The 23,681-nt window shown below is 42.4% G+C and overlaps 2 protein-coding genes across 3 annotated transcripts in view; one reads left to right on the top strand and one right to left on the bottom strand.

The window, feature by feature from the left end:
* The window catches only part of LOC121576523 (guanine nucleotide-binding protein subunit beta-4), a 44,101-nt gene extending 37,684 nt beyond the window's left edge, over positions 1 to 6,417 (bottom strand). The window contains exon 1 of the mRNA XM_041889727.2: positions 6,311 to 6,417. The gene's annotated coding sequence lies outside the window, so the exon portion shown is untranslated. The remainder of the gene's footprint in view (positions 1 to 6,310) is intronic.
* Positions 6,418 to 7,296: 879 nt separating this feature from the next.
* LOC121576522 (actin-like protein 6A) lies at positions 7,297 to 23,643 on the top strand. Of its 2 annotated transcripts, none has more exons than XM_041889721.2 (14): positions 7,297 to 7,529; positions 8,162 to 8,238; positions 12,939 to 13,113; positions 14,494 to 14,594; positions 15,143 to 15,240; positions 15,589 to 15,683; positions 17,159 to 17,265; positions 18,219 to 18,308; positions 18,511 to 18,572; positions 18,685 to 18,799; positions 18,913 to 18,993; positions 19,173 to 19,268; positions 19,391 to 19,477; positions 23,044 to 23,643. In XM_041889721.2, exons 1-14 carry the CDS (start codon positions 7,505 to 7,507, stop codon positions 23,122 to 23,124), a joined length of 1,290 nt encoding a protein of 429 aa, XP_041745655.1. In that variant the 5' UTR covers positions 7,297 to 7,504; the 3' UTR covers positions 23,125 to 23,643. The 2 variants fall into 2 exon arrangements, with proteins under 2 accessions (XP_041745655.1, XP_041745657.1); XM_041889723.2 differs by having other exon boundaries at positions 7,298 to 7,546; positions 17,159 to 17,280.
* The last annotated feature ends 38 nt before the right edge of the window (positions 23,644 to 23,681 follow it).

Here is a 23,681-nt window from a genome sequence, read left to right as displayed (position 1 = left end):
TGGTAAAAACTGTAGTGTAAGTTCAAAAAGTAGGCAAGGCTTACTTTAATACAGTAAATACAATATACTATAATAACACACATAGGTTATTGCAAATTAAGGCCAGGTCCTGGAGTGTCTTAAAAAAATGAAACAAAAGTATTTAGACGGACTTCATCCAGTGTCCCGAAAAATTGATTTGTTTGCACAATATGCAAATATATGCATATTTAATGAAATATGTCGCCTCATTTGCATATTTTACTAAAATATTGCAACACTTTTTTAATACAAACAAGTTTTCTATTTGTGTCTACATTCAACTGGTATACGTTGATTGTGATATGATTGAGGGGGGAAATGATCCTATTAGGGTGTGGTGTCTGGCCTTAATAGCCTGCAACAAGCAATAGTACCAGATCATATAATCTCATGTTGAACTACATTACTACCACTTTAGGGCACCTAATACCCTTGGAGGACTGCTCCAAAACAGCCATTAACACAATATGTAGCTAGGTGCCAGAGGAGGCTGGTGAGAGGAGCTATAGGATGACTGGCTTATTGTAATGGCTGGAATGGAATAAATCGAACATGTACGAACAGTAAACCCTGTCTTGTCCACCAGACATACTGTATCTCCCCGGTAGGTTGGCTGTTGCCTGGGCAACGCTCATAAATGGCAACTGACGTCAAGTAGGTAGGAGACATACCAGGGAGAGCCAGAGCTTCTATGCATAATGGATCATTGAAAAAAAAGGCCCTCTTGAAGAGCGCTGAAGTGACTTAAAATATGCCCAGCACCTCCCTCTCTGCAACTCTTCATCTGTGGAGGAGAATAGACGTTGACACGCTCAGCGTTCCACATGCTTTCACTGCCTGGTGTGGCCTGACCCATTTAAAACGAGCCGTTTGGAACCACCATGACACCATCTGGTAAACTGTAAAATAAATGCTTTATAATTTATATAATTTGGCATCCATTGTTTTGAGATGGCTGGTCTGGGCTTGTGTGTGCTCATTGCTGATCTTTTTTTCATATGAACCTGCTCTGCCAGCTGTATTTCTACATGGGAATGCATACAATTATATTGTGTGTATACTGTACACATGTAACTGCAAAGACAATAAGATAGATCAACCTTGCTCCCTATCCCAAACCTGATAAACCCTCTAACCCATTTCAGTGGGACCCACTGATGCTGCAGTTTTCCAAAACAAATCATAAATCGGAATCTCTATGTTCCCGTGGAAGGTTCTTGTCTTATCTCGGAGCTATTGTTGGCCCATAAGAGACTGTCACAGTGGCAGCTTCGCTGAAGTGTCCTCGTCATTTCTGTGATAATGCCTCTCGTGCGGTATCGAAGTCACACACTCAAGAAGCGTGACAAAGATTGTGATAGTGCACCTCAGTATACAGATGGAGTGGGCCAAGTTACCGCCAGATGTAGTCTACAATGGGCCAAGTAATCACCAGAGGTAGTCTACAATGGGCCAAGTAACCACCAGATGTAGTCTACAATGGGCCAAGTAATCACCAGATGTAGTCTATAATGGGCCAAGTAATCACCAGATGTAGTCTACAATGGGCCAAGTAACCACCACATGTAGTCTACAATGGGCCAAGTAACCACCAGATGTAGTCTACAATGGGCCAAGTAACCACCAGATGTAGTCTACAATGGGCCAAGTAACCACCAGATGTAGTCTACAATGGGCCAAGTAATCACCTGATGTAGTCTACAATGGGCCAAGTAATCACCAGATGTAGTCTACAATGGGCCAAATAACCACCAGATCTAGTCTACAATGGGCCAAGTAACCACCAGAGGTAGTCTACAATGGGCCAAGTAACCACCAGATGTAGTCTACAATGGGCCAAGTAATCACCAGATGTAGTCTATAATGGGCCAAGTAATCACCAGATGTAGTCTACAATGGGCCAAGTAACCACCACATGTAGTCTACAATGGGCCAAGTAACCACCAGATGTAGTCTACAATGGGCCAAGTAACCACCAGATGTAGTCTACAATGGGCCAAGTAACCACCAGATGTAGTCTACAATGGGCCAAGTAATCACCTGATGTAGTCTACAATGGGCCAAGTAATCACCAGATGTAGTCTACAATGGGCCAAGTAATCACCAGATGTAGTCTACAATGGGCCAAATAACCACCAGATCTAGTCTACAATGGGCCAAGTAACCACCAGAGGTAGTCTACAATGGGCCAAGTAACCACCAGAGGTAGTCTACAATGGGCCAAGTAACCACCAGATGTAGTCTACAATGGGCCAAGTAACCACCAGATGTAGTCTACAATGGGCCAGGTAACCACCAGATGTAGTCTACAATGGACCAAGTAACCACCAGATGTAGTCTACAATGGGCCAAGTAATCACCAGATGTAGTCTACAATGGGCCAAGTAATCACCAGATGTAGTCTACAATGGGCCAAGTAACCACCAGATGTAGTCTACTATGGGCCAAGTAACCACCACATGTAGTCTACTATGGGCCAAGTAACCACCAGATGTAGTCTACAATGGGCCAAGTAATCACCAGATGTAGTCTACAATGGGCCAAGTAATCACCAGATGTAGTCTACAATGGGCCAAGTAATCACCAGATGTAGTCTACAATGGGCCAAGTAACCACCACATGTAGTCTACAATGGGCCAAGTAACCACCAGAGGTAGTCTACAATGGGCCAAGTAACCACCACATGTAGTCTACAATGGGCCAAGTAACCACCAGAGGTAGTCTACAATGGGCCAAGTAACCACCAGATGTAGCCTACAATGGGCCAGGTAACCACCAGATGTAGTCTACAATGGACCAAGTAACCACCACATGTAGTCTACAATGGGCCAAGTAACCACCAGATGTAGTATACAATAGGCCAAGTAATCACCAGATGTAGTCTACAATGGGCCAAGTAATCACCAGATGTAGTCTACAATGGGCCAAGTAACCACCAGATGTACAGTGGGGAAAAAAAGTATTTAGTCAGCCACCAATTGTGCAAGTTCTCCCACTTAAAAAGATGAGAGAGGTCTGTAATTTTCATCGTAGGTACACGTCAACTATGACAGACAAAATGAGAAAAAAATCCAGAAAATCACATTGTAGGATTTTTAATGAATTTATTTGCAAATTATGGTGGAAAATAAGTATTTGGTCAATAACAAAAGTTTCTCAATACTTTGTTATACACCCTTTGTTGGCAATGACACAGGTCAAACGTTTTCTGTAAGTCTTCACAAGGTTTTCACACACTGTTGCTGGTATTTTGGCCCATTCCTCCATGCAGATCTCCTCTAGAGCAGTGATGTTTTGGGGCTGTCGCCAGCAACACGGACTTTCAACTCCCTCCAAAGATGTTCTATGGGGTTGAGATCTGGAGACTGGCTAGGCCACTCCAGGACCTTGAAATGCTTCTTACGAAGCCACTCCTTCGTTGCCCGGGTGGTGTGTTTGGGATCATTGTCATGCTGAAAGACCCAGCCACGTTTCATCTTCAATGCCCTTGCTGATGGAAGGAGGTTTTCACTCAAAATCTCACGATACATGGCCCCATTCATTCTTTCCTTTACACGGATCAGTCGTCCTGGTCCCTTTGCAGAAAAACAGCCCCAAAGCATGATGTTTCCACCCCCATGCTTCACAGTAGGTATGGTGTTCTTTGGATGCAACTCAGCATTCTTTGTCCTCCAAACACGACGAGTTGAGTTTTTACCAAAAAGTTATATTTTGGTTTCATCTGACCATATGACATTCTCCCAATCCTCTTCTGGATCATCCAAATGCACTCTAGCAAACTTCAGATGGGCCTGGACATGTACTGGCTTAAGCAGGGGGACACGTCTGGCACTGCAGGATTTGAGTCCTGGCGGCGTAGTGTGTTACTGATGGTAGGCTTTGTTACTTTGGTCCCAGCTCTCTGCAGGTCATTCACTAGGTCCCCCACGTGTGGTTCTGGGATTTTTGCTCACCGTTCTTGTGATCATTTTGACCCCACGGGGTGAGATCTTGCGTGGAGCCCCAGATCGAGGGAGATTATCAGTGGTCTTGTATGTCTTCCATTTCCTAATAATTGCTCCCACAGTTGATTTCTTCAAACCAAGCTGCTTACCTATTGCAGATTCAGTCTTCCCAGCCTGGTGCAGGTCTATAATTTAGTTTCTGGTGTGCTTTGACAGCTCTTTGGTCTTGGCCATAGTGGAGTTTGGAGTGTGACTGTTTGAGGTTGTGGACAGGTGTCTTTTATACTGATAACAAGTGCAAACAGGTGCCATTAATACAGGTAACGAGTGGAGGACAGAGGAGCCTCTTAAAGAAGAAGTTACAGGTCTGTGAGAGCCAGAAATATTGCTTGTTTGTAGGTGACCAAATACTTATTTTCCACCATAATTTGCAAATAAATTCATTAAAAATCCTACAATGTGATTTTCTGGATTTTTTTTTCTCAATTTGTCTGTCATAGTTGACGTGTACCTATGATGAAAATTACAGGCCTTTCTCATCTTTTTAAGTGGGAGAACTTGCACAATTGGTGGCTGACTAAATACTTTTTCCCCCCACTGTAGTCTACAATGGGCCAAGTAACCACCAGATGTAGTCTACAATGGGCCAAATAACCACCAGATGTAGTCTACAATGGGCCAAGTAACCACCAGATGTAGTCTACAATGGACCAAGTAACCACCAGATGTAGTCTACAATGGGTCAAGTAATCACCTGATGTAGTCTACAATGGGCCAAGTAACCACCAGATGTAGTCTACAATGGGCCAAGTAGCCACCAGAGGTAGTCTACAATGGGCCAAGTAACCACCAGATGTAGTCTACAATGGGCCAAGTAACCACCAGATGTAGTCTACAATGGGCCAAGTAACCACCAGAGGTAGTCTACAATGGACCAAGTAACCACCAGATGTAGTCTACAATGGGCCAAGTAATCACCTGATGTAGTCTACAATGGGCCAAGTAACCACCAGATGTAGTCTACAATGGGCCAAGTAACCACCAGATGTAGTCTACAATGGGCCAAGTAATCACCTGATGTAGTCTACAATGGGCCAAGTAACCACCAGATGTAGTCTACAATGGGCCAAGTAACCACCAGATGTAGTCTACAATGGGCCAAGTAACCACCAGAGGTAGTCTACAATGGGCCAAGTAACCACCAGATGTCGTCTACAATGGGCCAGGTAACCACCAGATGTAGTCTACAATTGACCAAGTAACCACCAGATGTAGTCTACAATGGGCCAAGTAATCACCAGATGTAGTCTACAATGGGCCAAGTAATCACCAGATGTAGTCTACAATGGGCCAAGTAACCACCAGATGTAGTCTACAATGGGCCAAGTAACCACCAGAGGTAGTCTACAATGGGCCAAGTAACCACCAGAGGTAGTCTACAATGCCACGGGATAAACACAGGCACTCTGGAAAGTTGCTTTGGTGCCCTACTTTAAATGGTTCCAATTTTTGTGGAAGAACCTACTGTATGAGCAGTGAGCAGTGTTTCCATATAGACAACAGACCTTATTAGAGGAGAAATAGCCTCTTAAACGGCATGAGTTTTTGGCTTTGTTTTTAGGGTGGCGGCTGAAGAGAAGATGGAGTGTGAGAAGAAGTGAGAAAAGGAGTGTAGCACAAGGGGAATCCCAGTTAGACTTGCTCAAATCTGGGATGCAATAAAAAAATACAGGACATGAGCTGAGCTGACCTGCTGTACTTTTCCTATGAAGTGAATCAGGACAAAGTAATGTCTCTGTTGAATCTCTGAAATGTCCTGAGTCACTGTAATGTCCTGAAATGTTCAGCTCTTGCAGAAATGTTCAGCTCTCACAGAAATGTTCAATTCTCACTGAAATGTTCAGTTCTCACTGAAATGTTCAACTCTCACTGAAATGTTCAAACTCTTTTTTTTCCACTTGGCCCTTTCTCTATTCATTAAATAATAATACACAAAAATGACTGCGCATCCCTTCACAGTCAAAACCCTGTGATACCCGATTACTAATTTATTAGTTGGTATAAGCCCGCAATTAATTTGATTTGACATTTGGGTGCACCCCAGGCTCAAGACACACGATAAGACCAAGGCATTACCTCAGACTTGTGTGACATATTGATACCACACACACACACACGCACATACACAAATATATACACACACACAGACACACACCCCACCACACCTCGCTTGAAGCAACACTCACAACTGATCTGTCTGACTCACCTACTACACACATTTCTCAAGCCATAAATCCATTCAACAAAAAACAGGAATTGACACTAAAAATGCATTCAGCTTTTACCTTTTTTTTCAGTGCAGATGAGTGGGAGAGGAAGTAGGCGTTTTCCACATATATCCTTAAGTGCATGGACTGTAAGCAGACAGACGGCGTGAGGTTTCAGTTCTTCCTCTATGCTCAGTGACTAAATATTGCAAGAAGAGCAGTTATGTAGACAGCTGATGCATGAGGCAGAGGGCTGGGTGTTTGTGTGTGTGTGTGTGTGTTAGTGTTAGTGTGTTAGTGTGTTAGTGTGTGTGTGTGTGTGTGTGTGTGTGTGTGTGTGTGTGCGTGCGTGGGGGGGGGGACATGAGGAAAAGAGAAAGTGGGAGGAGTAGTATTTCTTTTTTTAAAGGGACAGAACTTTATTTCTGAGAGGTAGACAGCTTGACACACACACAGACAGACAGTTGCCCTACTTGAGATAAATTGACTGAATTATAAGGTTTACGATGAATACAATGATACGTTTATAACATAAATGTTCACCAGTTCGCCTACTTTTGTATATTACCGTACCCTTAGACCTACTACTACTCCTACTACTACTTTTACATTAACAATAGCCCTTAGTACATATTAGCAGACTGATTTCATTTCAAACTTCACATGTATCTACTATAGGCTACTTATCGTAATTATCGATATCAGTCAAATGTCCTTGATAAAATGGTCGGTATGGTCTGAGTGGATCATTTACGGTTTATCGTCCAAGCTCTATGCTCTACCCATTGAAAGTCAAATAATAAGGACCATTACTAGTCTAAAACAAATTAACCAATATTATCAATTTGACAGTTTATTTGATTAAATATAGTGATTGAACTCCACTGGTGCAGAAAATGTATTGATCATCTCTGGGTATTCTTATCTTTGACCACTTCTGACGATGTTTTTTTTTATTAATTTTTTTACAATTGACCGTACCTTCTTCAAGTCTTTAACCACTGGGGGCTGTTAGGTTAACTCCTTCCAATCTCATCCAAAATACAGTTCCCCTTCCTCTCACAGAAACTTAAAGTCACGCACAGAGGCGGATCTAGTGATGTCGTTACAATGTTTGATTGGATAGCGTGGTAAAGGCTGTATGGCGTGGGTTAGGTTGATTCACGTTAATTAATTTCTTTTGTTGTGATAAAACGTTTAGCTAGCTGCCGAGAGTTTTTCTTCAATCGTATTAACCAGAAAGTTAAATTTTTCTGTTCATCATTTGCGAGGATGAGTGGCGGGGTGTATGGAGGCGGTGAGTGTGATTTTGAGGTAAAAATTACATGAATGAATGCGCCACGTTGTGCCGTAGGAAGAAATATGCTACAACTAGCTTGCTAGTTAGCCTGTTAGCAAAGTGCTCTGCAGACTGGTATTATCACAGATAGGAATTCTTTGGTATTATCTTTAGCATTTAGCTAGCTATCAATGACGGGCAAAATCATTTATTTTCTCTCATGTACTTGCTACTTTGTGATTTATGAAATATGACTGCCTGCCTTCCATCTAATGAGTGAAAGCTGCAACTAGCTAGCTAAGTTAGCGCTAGCTACATGTCTAACAGCTCTTTGCATATTAATTACTCGCTACTTTAGCGTGCTGACTATTTTATAATTTTAGCGAACGTTAGCTATGTAGCTTTTAGTTGTCCAGGATATTAGCATATTATACGGAAGTTCAACCAAAATAATACGTTTAGAATTCATACACAGACATTTCATATTTTCATTTTTTAGCTTTCTAAGTAGAAATATAGCTAGCTAGAAGTGTGGTTTAAAGCTAGCCTCTAGTCTTGATGTATATCAAAACATTGCTCCAACGTTGTACATTACTTGCAAGACAGTTACTGTTGTGTAATTTCTTCACTTTTGCATCTTTTCTCTGCAGATGAGGTTGGAGCCCTGGTGTTTGACATAGGCTCTTACACAGTGAGAGCCGGCTATGCTGGAGAAGATTGTCCCAAGGTAAGCGCCCAAGTCTAGTGACCTTATTTTTAACTATGCATCTTCCTCTGCGTATTAATTTCCTTCTAGAGGGTATTAATGTCAGGAAATAAGGACTGTCACCCATGAGACAGTGAGCATGAATTGGGTTTAGGTAGTCTGTCAGTTCCTGTGTCACGTGCATTTGCCTTCATGAATAGAAATAAGGCCACTGTCTGTCATCATAAGAGAATGACTTGATGTGCAGCAGGTAGCCTAGTGGTTAAGAGCCTTGGGCCAGTAACTGAAAGGTTGCTGGTTCAAATCCCCAAGCCGATTAGGTGAACAATCTGCCATTGTGCCCTTGAGCAAGGCACTTAACCCTAATTGCTCCTGTAAGTCGCTCTGGATAAGAGCGTCTGCTAAATGACTAAAATGTAAATGTAAAATGTGCTACTGTCTATGGCTAGGCAATGGACAAATTACATCGTTCTGCAAACTGGATTTCTTTTTTAGCATGCCTGCTTCTTTTTGCCAGCTTGTTGTATATCTGAAAGGGGTAAAATAACATGGCAAATAAAAAGCCACCGGAAGACCTAGTCATGGTTACTGCAGTTTCACAGACCCTGTAACCAAAATACAGGTATCGGGTCTGTGTGAATGGTTCTGTTTTTTAGCAGGTACATTCATTAAGACTTCCATTGTTTAACACCTCCCTAATCTGAAATACAACCAGCCCCCATGGTTTAACTACACCCCCACCCCTCCCAATTCGCCAGTTGCCCACTGACATGTATAAAAGGGGTATACCTGTAAGTAGGTGGTATATAAGGGGCTGTTTGAAAGTGGGTCACATAAACATAGCCTTATATCACCTGTAAAAAGATATATGACATAATTTGTCTGAAATGGAACACTACTGAGTCCTCCTGTTCCATTCCTCTGAGTACCGGTACCCCCTGTATATAGCCTCCCTACTGTTATTTTATTTTACTGCTGCTCTTTAATTATTTTACATTTTTTACTTAATACTTTTTTATTTTTTTCTCTCTTTTCTTTAAAAAACTGCGTTGTTGGTTAAGAGCTTGTAAGTAAACATTTCACTGTAAGGTCTACACCTGATGTATTCGGCGCATGTGGTATTTTTTGTTGATTTGATTTGTGGACACTTATGGAATGCACACTTATTCTGCTTTTGACTGTAACACCAGTGTTCCACTAGTGTATTCACCCTGATGTTATACTGGGGAAATGGTGTTTCCATAGCTAGGGCTGGCAGTGAGGACGCGTAAAGAGAAGAATCAACATCCTCTGTAGAATCAAAACAGTTTATCTGTGAGAAGGCGTTAACCATCGAAGGTGTAAACACATGTTCACACTTATCCATTGTTACCTCACGCCGTCTGTCTGCTTACAGTCCATGCACTTAAGGACATATGTGGAAAACGCCTACTTCCTCTCCCACTCATCTGCACTGAAAAAAAAAAGGTAAAAGCTGAATGCATTTTTAGTGTCAATTCCTATCGGCCTTGCCTTGACCCCAAGTTGGAGCAGGTCCGCCGGAGCCATGGCCCAGTGAAGCACAGGTGCTGGCCCATGTACATGGAAACAGAAAAGTCTTAGCCTTTTGGGTGAAACACTGGGGTAAATCCTCAGTGGAAATGCGCCATAATATGCACTAGGGTTGTACGATATTACAAGACAGTCGTGAAGAGGGCACGACAAAGCCTATTCCCCCTCAGGAGACTGAAAAGATTCGGCATGGTTCCTCAGATCCTCAAAAAATTCTATAGCTGCACCATCGAGAGCATCCTGACTGGTTGCATCACCGCCTGGTATGGCAACTGCTTGGCCTCCGACCGCAAGGCACTACAGAGGGTAGTGCGTACGGCCCAGTACATCACTGGGGCCAAGCTTCCTGCCATCCAGGACCTCTATACCAGGCGGTGTCAGAGGAAGGCCCTCAAAATTGTCAAAGACTCCAGCCACCCTAGTCATAGACTGTTCTCTCTGCTACCGCACGGCAAGCGGTACCGGAGTGCCAAGTCTAGGTCCAAAAGACTTCTCAACAGCTTCTACCCCCAAGCCATAAGACTCCTGAACAGCTAATCATGGCTACCCAGACTATTTGCACTGCCCCCCCCACCCCATCTTTTTACGCTGCTGCTACTCTGTTAATTATTTATGCATAGTCACTTTAACTCTGCCCACATGTACATATTACTTCAACTACCTCAACTAGCCGGTGCCCCCGCACATTGACTCTGCACCGGTACCCCCCTGGATATAGCCTCCCTACTGTTATTTTATTTTACTTCTGCTCTTTTTTTCTCAACACTTTTTTGTTTTATTTTACTTCTTTATTAAAAATAAATGCACTGTTGGTTAAGGGCTGTAAGTAAGCATTTCACTGTAATGTCTGCACCTGTTGTATTCGGCGTATGTGGCCAATAAAAATTGATTTGATTAGAATCGTCTATTGAGGATGAAGGTAGTCCTTGTATATAGCTTCGTTATTGTTATTTATTGTATTACTATTCTATTTTGATTTGCTAATTTTCAAATGTTTTAACTCTGCATTGTTGGGAAAGGGCTCGTAAGTGAGCATTTCACGGTAAAGTCTACACCTGTTGTATTCGCCGCATGTGACAAATCAGATTTGATTTGATGGCCATCGTCGATGGTGACAACATCATGATGTTACTGGCGATACCTAACCTATTTCAACTTGACTGGCACCACGTACTAAAGAGGGAGTCGGGCGCACAGCAGGGGCAGTGCATGGGTGACATTCAGAGTAAATAGCCTATATTGCTATTTCAATAAACTCTTTTTTTTATACTGGGCACCTTGTGTCTTATTGTATTAATAGCCTAATTTCCTATTTTCTCTCCATTTGATATGAATATGACTTGGCCTATAAGCCACTCTTTCAGTTTTATGCATACCGGATTTCTCCCTCTGCGCAATTTCATGATCAAACAATGAATGAATCTAAAAAAAAATAAAAAAATAAATGTATAACCTTAAAACATGGTAATAGTAATAATGAGAAAGATGGAAGTAACAATAGCAAGAGAAAATAATCGAATGAGAAATTTCAACAAACCTTAGTTTGTCATAAAACAGAAATTATGCGTGCACGCGAGGCTGGGAAAAAAATCCCTCCTTGCCGTTACGAACCAAAAGGCTAAAAAAGGTTAAAATAAATGAAAGTTATGAGTATTTCCCAAATATTCTAATAGTGTTTAATGTACTAAAGTTTCAGCTTTTAAATGGGAACAATTAGTTTGAGTCTATGCTCTTCGCAATCACAGCTTTATTTTGAATGACACATATTTCAGGCCACAAGAAACAATACCAAGATGTTGCACACACATCCACTAAAATGTTGGATAACATAATGAAACAAGTTTGATTGCAGAATTTATTAGGCATTATTGATGCAATGACACTGTCGGTCTGATCGAGGCGTTAAGGCGTCTGCATGCTTCCCAGCCGAAACAGTTCGGTAGAGTTCATGCATATATTATTACGACATTTTGTGACGTTTTCTTCGTTTTGGACTTCGGTGAGGGTTTTTTCGGATGTTCGGGCACACAACCTTTTTTCTGGAGGCAAGTTCGGAGTCGAAGTCTACACCCCTTCGTCGGTGATTGGTCAACAGTAGGGATTCTTCAATAAAGTATTTTGTTGTCATTCAACTTTTTTCATTGAGAAATACTGGACCAAACATCTTTGTTAGGTGTAAAATTGCGCGACTAAGCTCTCTTCACCAAAAAAACGTCAAAATTATTGACAGATTTCTTGAGTTATCTTAGATTATACTGACTATTTTGAGGAAGTGTGCACTGGCGTCTCAAAATGGACAAACAGTACTATTGCCGCTTTTTTCTTGATTTTCAAGCGAAGGTCTTAAGGGAGTATGCGAACACACTAGGCGCCAGCCGAACTGAAGCATGCTGACGCCTTTAGGCTACAGCTGAGCAAAGTTTATGAAAGAAACGATGCATGACCTATAGTTGGCCATGGCCTATTTCCATTAGAGCCCGACCTAGTTATTTTTTAGGTCCGACACCGATGTGGATTTCTTACATTGTGACAATAATGACTCATGAAAATCGCCACAAGTGGTCAGATAAGCAAGAGATTTACCTTTTTTCATTCTATTTAGGGAATACCGGTTATCAGTGGAATTGTCGGCTTATACCAATTATAGTTATAAAAGGCCAATATCTGCCGACGTTAATATTGGTGAACCAATATATCGGTTGGGCTCTAATTTCAATATTATTCTAGAAATGTGCAACCTACCTACAAGGCATGGTAGCCTAGGCCTAACAAGAGGAGGATGAAGAATAAATGTGAATCCGTTTTATAATTATCCAGGACTGAGGACAGTAGAGTTGCTCTGCAGCCCGTTGAGTTGATTTACATCCCAGCACATGACAGCCAGTGAGGCTCGTTGACTGGGTCACGCTCCTCCTGCGCTCTTTGGCACACACCACTCAGATAGGCCTGCACATCTCTTTCGTTCCGCAGCTACACCAGAGTGGAATAGGCTACTAGAAAATATTTGGCATCCCTCCCATAGTATGCGAGCTCGTACTAGGGACTTAAAAAAAAAAAACGTGAATTTTGGGATAACATCGTCTATTTTTTTTTTTTATATGTACAGAATCACGATAGGACAAAAGTTGACATCACCCAACCCTAATATACAAATGTATTTGTGCCCGTAGGCTGACTTTCCCACAGTGATGGGCGTGACCCTGGACAGGGAGGATGGCAGCACCCCGATGGAGACGGACGGGGGGGACAAGGTCAAGCAGGGCACCAACTACTTCATCGACACCAACCAGCTGAGGGTGGCCCGCGAAAACATGGAGGTCATGTCACCACTCAAAAACGGCATGAGTGAGTCTCTCTCCCCCGTCATGTGATCGTGGACAATGTGGAAGTTGTATTGACAGCGTTCTGCCTGGACGAAATTAAAGCAAATGCTGTGAAGTGACATGCAGAGTGTATAGGCAGAGCAGGTAGTGGGAATGCCAGGCGATGTCTTCAATATCTAGGACAATGCACAATGTTTTGAGAGAGGCTCCTTGTCTGGACTGCTCTGTTTGTCTGTGGCCACTGGTCAGTGACCTGATAATCTTCCTGTGAGATGAACACAAACGGCAGTATTGACGTGTCCGGAGGCTTTGCCTTTCTGAAATTGTCTGTGCTTTGCCACTATGATACGATATACTTTATTGTCAATTTAACATTGACATTTATTTTCTAAAGCCACCATATAAACGCACACAAAAAAAAAAAATGCGTTGAAATGATCAACAGTCAACGCAGTGACTAGAGGTGATGAAGAGGATGGTCTTTGTTAGAAAAGAGAAATTATGGTTGGTCATTGGTCAGACTGAGAACTATCATGGATGAGGTATTGGTTCTCCTGAACTGTCCATGGTGCTTACATTATTCCCCATTTAAAAAAAACCAAAACCAATATTTTATGACAATGCCATTAATGACTTTTCTGCTTACGTGATCCTTTAGGAGGTAGGGATGGCCTGACTGACTTTAATCTGAATTCAGTACTGGGGAGTTGGGCTATTTAGAGGAAAGCGTGACAGTGATATTAATAGACTATAGATCAGGGAGCTCCTTGGAGTGCTGCCCTGGATTAGAATTCACACTTCGCTCAAATTAGCAAAGTTCATTAGTCTATTTTCTCCAGTATCCGACCCAGCATCAGAGATGAAAGACATAGTCTAATACAATGTGGTTGTGTGACGAGACGTATGCATGCACACCTTAAAGTTAGAGTCAGCGATATGACATAGATGTAAACAGCATAGTGGGTCAATTTCCGCAACAACTGAGATGGAGCGCGAGGCTGCACTTCTACGCAGTTTTTATCCCATTTCTATCATGCTCTAACAGTGTGAAGCAAACCCATGCACAGATACTGTGTGGGGGTGAATTCTTGCATCTTGATCTTTGCAATATCTGCAGTGCTGCTCGTGGTAACTTCATTTTTGCTCTTAAGTATTAACCATTCAAAAGTACCAGGCTTTATTTGCAGCAGATGACCTGCATGACTTGCCCAAAGAGAGAGGAATTTATGTGATTGTGATCAGTTTCTATGGATATTTTATACAAGGAAAACTACCTTGGCCCAAACCCCTTGCCTACATAATTTGTTGTGAGAAATTTGCACTGGTGACCATGACATTCTCTAACCACGACATCCTCTAACTCGGTACATTGATCTCTTTTGTTTGTTTATTATCTGTGAAGTCGAGGACTGGGACAGCTTCCAGGCCGTTCTAGACCACACCTACAAGATGCACTTCAAGTCAGAGCCCAGCATGCATCCTGTACTCATGTCAGAAGCCTCGGTGAGTAGGCCTCGCCTCCGGTTTGGAATGAGCCTCATGTCATTTACAACACACACCCTTTAATAGTGCGTAGGTTTTGTGATAAACTCGTTCAGTATGGCGTGAGCCCCATGTACGTCGGAATGAGCGTGCACACCGACAGCCAGTAGAGCCCTCAATGCTCAGCCCTGATTTTGAATAAAAACAAACCACTATGGAGTTATTATACTGTGATATAGAATTTTGTTTTCTGTAGTACTGTGATATAGAATTTTGTTTTCTGTAGTACTGTGATGTAGAATTTTGTTTTCTGTAGTACTGTGATATAGAATTTTGTTTTCTGTAGTTATTCAGTCTATGGTGTCCTGCTGGTTCATTGTACACTGATATTTCGCATTAGAGGCCCCAAACGGAAAGAAAACGCTCTGAAACAGAAGGTATTATCTGTACTTGTTCAACAAGAAACGCTAGTTCACATTTCACTTGCAAAATGTTTTACTATGGTGTGCCCTAATGAACACAACGCCGTTGTAAAAAGAGGATCTTTCATGGTTTTCTCTTCTCTGCAGTGGAACACGCGAGCTAAGCGGGAGAAGCTAACCGAGCTGATGTTTGAGCATTACAACATTCCTGCCTTCTTCCTGTGTAAAACGGCGGTGCTGTCCTCGTATCCTTCCGCTTCCACAGTGAATTGAAATAATATAAGGATGTTAATGGAAGGTTAATGAAGCTGGTGGCTCGATGGTGTCACTAATAAAACATTAGTCAAATGACACGATCCATCTGCTGTTTTGATAATGACCCCAAAATCTCTGTTTTCTTTGCATTTTTAAAATTTTTATTTAACCACGTTAGTCTCATTTGAAAAAAGAAAAAAAGAACATTTGCCAGAGTTGTTTGCTATTAGCTGTTGCTCATGTGACTTTGACACAAGGGGTTGGGCTAAAATACATCTCATCTCATCTCATCTCTCTAGAAAAGGCCCTTCTGTTCTCTTAACTCTTGAGTAACTCAGCTTTGCCAACGGACGATCCACGGGGTTGGTGCTAGACAGCGGCGCCACGCACACAACAGCCATTCCAGTGCACGACGGTTACGTGCTTCAGCAAGGTCAATTGTCTAACTTCTCCCACTGCCCGCTTTTCTATTTTAGTTTGAATGTTGTCGTTTTTTTATCCACATCATGTACAAGTCTTAAAAGGGATGGATAAACTCTTACCATTTATGAGTTGACCAGAAATGTCGTCCATCCACTTTGAAGCCATCGTGTCTCGGGATGTGGGTCGAAATTACTTTAGATGGACACTGATTTGGTTTTGAATACTTCAAGCTTGTGGAATCCCCAAAATCAATAAATCAACTGGAGAGCAGCAAACTGGGTAACACTTCCATCCCCTCCCTGCAACACTTCCATCCCCTCCCTGCAACACTTCCATCCCCTCCCTGCAACAAATTGAATCTCCATAGAAAGTATGGTAGCAGTAAGATTATGGAAACGCAGTTAAGGGGTTTGACATTATTATCCACCTCCAAATCATCTCCTTACACTAAAGAGAAATGAGATGACAACCATCTTGGTAAAGCATCAAGGGCTTTCTGCAGTGAGGCCATTAGAGTCGGAGCTGCAGTGAAATACAACACCGAGGAGAATAGCACAGGAGTCCAGACCGGTATATAACAATCAATGGAGCCATTTTAGTTGATATGATATGAGGAAATGTTAGGGTCGTTAAAGGAGCAGTGTGTTGGGGTCGTTAAAGGAGCAGTGTGTTAGGGTCGTTAAGGGAGCAGTGTGTTGGGGTCGTTAAAGGAGCAGTGTGTTAGGGTCGTTAAGGGAGCAGTGTGTTGGGGTCGTTAAAGGAGCAGTGTGTTAGGGTCGTTAAGGGAGCAGTGTGTTAGGGTCGTTAAGGGAGCAGTGTGTTAGGGTCGTTAAAGGAGCAGTGTGTTAGGGTCGTTAAGGGAGCAGTGTGTTAGGGTCGTTAAGGGAGCAGTGTGTTAGGGTCGTTAAGGGAGCAGTGTGTTAGGGTCGTTAAAGGAGCAGTGTGTTAGGGTCGTTAAAGGGAGCAGTGTGTTAGGGTCGTTAAGGGAGCAGTGTGTTAGGGTCGTTAAGGGAGCAGTGTGTTAGGGTGCGTTAAAGGAGCAGTGTGTTAGGGTCGTTAAAGGAGCAGTGTGTTAGGGTCGTTAAGGGAGCAGTGTGTTAGGGTCGTTAAGGGAGCAGTGTGTTAGGGTCGTTAAGGGAGCAGTGTGTTAGGGTCGTTAAGGGAGCAGTGTGTTAGGGTCGTTAAGGGAGCAGTGTGTTAGGGTCGTTAAGGGAGCAGTGTGTTGGGGTCGTTAAGGGAGCAGTGTGTTGGGGTCGTTAAGGGACAAGCATGAGGACACTGCCTCTGTTCACAATGATGCAAAGTCGATTCGGTGTTCTTGGCCTGTGTATGTCATAGTAGTTATAAGCCTTCATAGCAGGTGTATAATGCTCTAAATGATTGGAGGGGGAAAGCGTTTTGATGCTTTAAATGAGACTGATATTGTGTTCCATATAATTTCCCCAAAACTATCCAAATGACATGTTTTTTTGTATTTTATTTCAGGCATTGTCAAGTCTCCCCTTGCTGGGGACTTCATGAGCATGCAATGTAGAGAGCTATTTCAAGAGTTAAACGTTGAAATAGTCCCTCCTTACATGATTGCATCAAAGGTGAGACCTGCTAAAGTAAGTCAAAACTACTCATTTCAGAGATTCCACTTCTCACTTTTTGGTGCTATTGCTCACGTTATGGTGGTGGGGCGTTTGTAAGTATAGAACTTCGATATTTAAAAAAATATCGATCTTTACATATTCAGGTTGTCTCGTGTATTTCCCTTCATCCACTACATTTTTGTTTCAATAATCACTTTTGTCATAGTTTAAAATATTCAAAAGGGGATTTCATATTGGGTTTGTTTGAAAATCTGCATGTAGTATTAATGTTGTCTAGATTTGTGCTTTGTAATTTGACGATTGACCAATAACAATTGATACAGTGATGCTCTAACTCAGGTATTTTGTTCCCGTACATTGCATGCATGAGCATCAAATTGACATGCACTATAAATTGGGATAGACGGAATCAGTTTGATCAACTCCTTACCAAAAGCCCTACACTGGCCTTAATTGGAATTCCCTCATCGTTCTCTATTGTCTTGTACTTGCATTCAAATGAATTCAAATGAGCATGTCGCACAGCATGCTTGAAAAAGTAATAATCTACAAAACGTAAAGCAAGGAAATATCTGTCATTTAATAAGCACTGGACGGAAGAAACCATGATAGGAACCCTACTTCACAGGAATCCCATCCATTGTTCAAGCCTTGATTTTTCACATCACAAAATGTGCCATTGTCCTGTGATAGTCTTCACCATCACCCGTCAGACTCTGAGATGTGATTTCTCTGAATGAATCAGGAATTCCTCATATTCCTGACCTCAAAAGACTGGAAGCCTTTTAATCCCTGGCTCCCTTTATTCCACTCTCTTCCTCCTCTAGCCTGGTCCCAGATCTGTTGGTACTCCTACGGTCATTTCCATAGACGGCACAAGCAGCTCTGGAACCAGGGTACTTGTCCACTATGACAGCGTTTCTGCTAACCTTTAGTGTTTCTCGCTGTAGGATGCTGTACGTGAAGGAGCCCCAGCCAGCTGGAAGAAGAAGGAGAAACTACCTCAAGTCACCCGGTCCTGGCACAACTACATGTGTAATGTAAGCAGCTTTTGTGTGTTCTATTGGCGAACAGAAAGTCATAAACCGTCCAATGGAGGTGGTCGGTGCTGCATCACCGTAACATACAGGCCATAGACGTGATGTGAACTTGTGTCTTCCTCATTCACATTTTCCTAATGTGAATATTAATTACTGTACTGTTTAGAACTATTATTTTATATATTTTCGTCCCTGCCTCCAGACTGTGATCCAGGATTTCCAAGCGTCCGTGCTGCAGGTTTCAGACTCGCCATATGATGAACAGTGAGTCCACCATAATTTACTCCCATTCTATAATTTCACAATAACCACCACAGAATAGTTATCTCCCTTAAAGGGTTAATTCTCATTGTATTGAAATGTAATCCTCCCACAGAGTTGCAGCCCAGATGCCCACAGTTCACTATGAGCTGCCCAACGGATACAACTGTGACTTTGGGGCAGAGAGGCTGAAGATTCCAGAAGGCCTTTTTGACCCCTCCAATGCCAAGGTGAGAATCACCTGAATACCATAATGCCTCAATCATGCTCTGTGACCTGTCTGAAATGTGGTGTTCCTGGAATGTTCAATGTTCTAACCGTCTGTTCTGGTTCTCATCCACAGGGTCTGTCTGGCAACACCATGTTGGGAGTCGGCCACGTGGTGACCACCAGTGTGGGAATGTGTGACATCGATATTCGGCCGGTAGGTGCCAGCATTCAAGACCTATCACTTTGCTTGTTTTGGCTGCCTTGTTTACTAGGCCTGTGTATTTTGTGAGTGATATGTGATCTATTAATGTTATTCAGAATTACAAGATTGAGGCCAGGTGACCTTTATTCCCACAGAGGTTGCACATAACTGACCTTTGACCTTTGTCTCAGGGTCTTTATGGTAGCGTGGTGGTCACCGGCGGCAACACACTCATCTCGGGCTTCACGGACCGACTCACCAGAGAACTCTCTCAGAAGACCCCTCCTGTGAGTGATGCACAAAAGTATTTCTCATTGACTTGTTTTGTCCATTTCTTGTCCTCTTGTTAGTAAATGTTCCTGTCCACAGTTCCTGTCAGTGTCTAATTTGTCTTCTCTCCTCTGTTCAGAGCATGAGGCTGAAGTTGATAGCCAACAACACAACGGTGGAGCGCAGGTTCAGTGCCTGGATAGGAGGCTCCATCTTGGCATCACTAGTGAGTTCACATCCATATATATACATTACCAGTCAGAAGTTTGGACAAACCTACTAATTCAAGGGTTTTTCTTTATTTTTACTATTTTCTACATTGTAGAATAATAGTGAAGACATCAAAACTATGAAATAACACATATGGAATCATGTAGTAACCAAAAATGTGTTTAACAAATCAAAATATATTATATATTTGAGATTCTTCAAATAGCCACCCTTTGCTTTGATGACAGCATTGCACATTCTTGGCATTCTCTCAACCAGCTTCACCTGGAATGCTTTTCCAACAGTCTTGAAGGAGTTCCCACATATGCTGAGCATTTGTTGGCTGCTTTTCCTTCACTCTGCCGTCCGACTCATCCCAAACCATCGCAATTGGGTTGAGGTCGGGGGATTGTGGAGGCCAGGTCATCTGATGCAGCACTCCATCACTCTCCTTCTTGGTAAAATAGCCCTTACACAGCCTGGAGGTGTGTTGGGTCATTGTCCTGTTGAAAAACAAATGATAGTCCCACTAAGCCCAAAACAGATGGGATGCCGTATCGCTGCAAAATGCTGTGGGAGCCATGCTGGTTAAGTGTGCCTTGAATTCTAAATAAATCACAGACAGTGTCACCCAGCAAAGCACCCCCACACCATAACACCTCCTCCTCCATGCTTTACGGTGGGAAATACACATATGGAGATCATCCGTTCACCCACACTGCTTCTCACAAAGACACAGCGGTTGGAACCAAAAATCTCCAATTTGGACTCCAGACCAAAGGACAAATTTCCACTGGTCTAATGTCCATTGCTCGTGTTTCTTGGCCCAAGTAGGTCTCTTCTTCTTATTGGTGTCCTTTAGTAGTGGTTTCTTTGCAGCAATTCGACCATGAAGGCCTGATTCACACAATCCCCTCTGAACAGTTGATGTTGAGATGTGTGTTATTTGAACTCTGAAGCATTTATTTGGGCTGCAATTTCTGAGGCTGGTAACTCTAATGAACTTATCCTCTGCAGCAGAGGTAACTCTGGGTCTTCCATTGCTGTGGCGGTCCTCATGAGAGCCAGTTTCATCATAGCGCTTGATGGTTTTTGCGACTGCGCTTGGAAGAAACTTTAAAAGTTCCTGAAATGTTCCGTATTGACTGACCTTCATGTCTTAAAGTAATGATGAACTGTCGTTTCTCTTTGCTTATTTGAGCTGTTCATGCCATAATATGGACTTGGTCTTTTACCAAATAGGGCTATCTTCTGTATACCAACCCTACCTTGTCACAACACAACTGATTTGCTCAAACACATTAAGAAGGAAAGAAATTCCACAAATTAACTTTTAAGAAGGCACACCGGTTAATTGAAATGCGTTCCAGGTGACTACCTCATGAAGCTGGTTGAGAGAATGCCAAGAATGTGCAAAGCTGTCATAAAGGCAAAGGGTGGCTATTTGAAGAATCTCAAATATAAAATATATTTTGATTTGTTAAACACATTTTTGGTTACTACATGATTCCATATGTGTTATTTCATAATAGTCTTCACTATTATTCTACAATGTAAAAATAAAGAAAAACCCTTGAATGAGTAGGTGTGTCCAAACTTTTGGCTGCTAGTATGTACAGTGGGGAGAACAAGTATTTGATACACTGCCGATTTTGCAGGTTTTCCTACTTACAAAGCATGTAGAGGTCTGTAATTCTTATCATAGGTACACTTCAACTGCGAGAGACAGAATCTAAAACAAAAATCCAGAAAATCACATTGTATGATTTTTAAGTAATTAATTTGCATTTTATTGCATGACATAAGTATTTGATACATCAGAAAAGCAGAACTTAATTTTTGGTATATAAACCTTTGTTTTCAATTACAGAGATCATACGTTTCCTGTAGGTCTTGACCAGGTTTGCACACACTGCAGCAGGGATTTTGGCCCACTCCTTCATACAGACCTTCTCCAGATCCTTCAGGTTTCGGGGCTGTCGCTGGGCAATACGGACTTTCAGCTCCCTCCAAAGATTTTCTATTGGGTTCAGGTCTGGAGACTGGCTCGGCCACTCCAGGACCTTGAGATGCTTCTTACGGAGCCACTCTTAGTTGCCCTGGCTGTGTGTTTCGGGTCGTTGTCATGCTGGAAGACCCAGCCACGACCCATCTTCAATGCTCTTTCTGAGGGAAGGAGGTTGTTGGCCAAGATCTCGCGATACATGGCCCCATCCATCCTCCCCTCAATACGGTGCAGTCGTCCTGTCACCTTTGCAGAAAATCATCCCCAAAGAATGATGTTTCCACCTCCATGCTTCACGGTTGGGATGGTGTTCTTGGGGTTGTACTCATCCTTCTTCTTCCTCCAAACACGGCGAGTGGAGTTTAGACCAAAAAGCTCTATTTTTGTCTCATCAGACCACATGACCTTCTCCCATTCCTCCTCTGGATCATCCAGATGGTCATTGGCAAACTTCAGACGGGCCTGGACATGCACTGGCTTGAGCAGGGGGACCTTGCGTGCGCTGCAGGATTTTAATCCATGACGGCGTAGTGTGTTACTAATGGTTTTCTTTGAGACTGTGGTCCCAGCTCTCTTCAGGTCATTGACCAGGTCCTGCCGTGTAGTTCTGGGCTGATCCCTCACCTTCCTCATGATCATTGATGCCCCACAAGGTGAGATCTTGCATGGAGCCCCAGACCGAGGGTGATTGACCGTCATCTTGAACTTCTTCCATTTTCTAATAATTGCGCCAACAGTTGTTGCCTTCTCACCAAGCTGCTTGCCTATTGTACTGTAGCCCATCCCAGCCTTGTGCAGGTCTACAATTTTATCCCTGATGTCCTTACTCAGCTCTCTGGTCTTGGCCATTGTGGAGAGGTTGGAGTCTGTTTGATTGAGTGTGTGGACAGGTGTCTTTTATACAGGTAACGAGTTCAAACAGGTGCAGTTAATATAGGTAATGAGTGGAGAACAGGAGGGCTTCTTAAAGAAAAACTAACAGGTCGGTGAGAGCCGGAATTCTTACTGGTTGGTAGGTGATCAAATACTTATGTCATGCAATAAAATGCAAATTAATTACTTAAAAGTCATACAATGTGATTTTCTGGATTTTTGTTTTAGATTCTGTCTCTCACAGTTGAAGTGTACCTATGATTAAAATTACAGACCTCTACATGCTTTGTAAGTAGGAAAACCTGCAAAATCTGCAGTGTATCAAATACTTGTTCTCCCCACTGTATACATACCACAGGAGGTTGGTGGTACCTTAATTGGGGAGGACGGGATCGTGGTAATGGCTGGAGCGGAATCAGTGGAATGGTATCAAATACATCAAACACATGGTTTCCATGTGTTTGATGCCATTCCATTCACTCCGTTCCAGCCATTATTATGAGCCGTCCTCCCCTCAGCAGCCTCCACTGATATACACTTCTACTGTATTGCAATGATTCTGGTCACTTGCTCACTATGATTTGTGTGTTTGTCTGTTTGATAATATGATATTGCATATTACTTTGACCTAATGCACTCTATCAATGATGGTGGTTGTATTGTTTTGGATTTGTACTGATAAGTATCATGTTGTCTTACCCTAGGGAACTTTCCAGCAAATGTGGATCTCGAAACAGGAGTACGAGGAGGGAGGGAAGCAGTGCGTGGACAGGAAGTGCCCTTGATTGACCGCCAACAGCATGTGCTGCCTCCAGAACGCCCAACAACGTGTCTAGTTTAACCTTTTCCTGTGGACTCAGGAACACCCAAGGATGGTCGCTGTTTTTGAATAAAATAAAATAAAAATCGAATCTGTCTTTTATAATAAAAAAGAAAACATTAACTGTAACAAACCATGTCACATATACCATTGCTATGAAAATTGGGGTGAAAGGCTAAGTTCCTTTTTGACTCCATCTTCAGTATGTCATTTTCAGTTTGTTTATCGACTTTATATTTTGATCTCAAACTTCTTGACAGGTAAGAAACACTTGGTTAGTGTATGTGCCTTATCCAATGTGTTGTCAGGTGAATGTTGAAGCTTCTTGGAGGTGATCTAATGACGCCATTTAATCGCTGTCATTGAATTGCTCACTGGACAAGACAATCATTCACTGAAAATGAAATCTGTATTTAATTTCACTTATGTTTATATTTGATTGGCAATGTGCTGTCTTTTGAAAATAAAATTCATTTTTTGTTAAGTGATGTTAAATTATTGTTTTATGACTCTTGCAAGCAT

The sequence above is a fragment of the Coregonus clupeaformis genome, chromosome 11 (genome assembly GCF_020615455.1).
Source record: "Coregonus clupeaformis isolate EN_2021a chromosome 11, ASM2061545v1, whole genome shotgun sequence".
NCBI classification, from domain to species: Eukaryota; Metazoa; Chordata; class Actinopteri; order Salmoniformes; family Salmonidae; genus Coregonus; species Coregonus clupeaformis.
The sequence above is the reverse complement of the archived record's forward strand: the minus strand, read 5'-3'. Positions and strand labels throughout refer to the sequence as shown.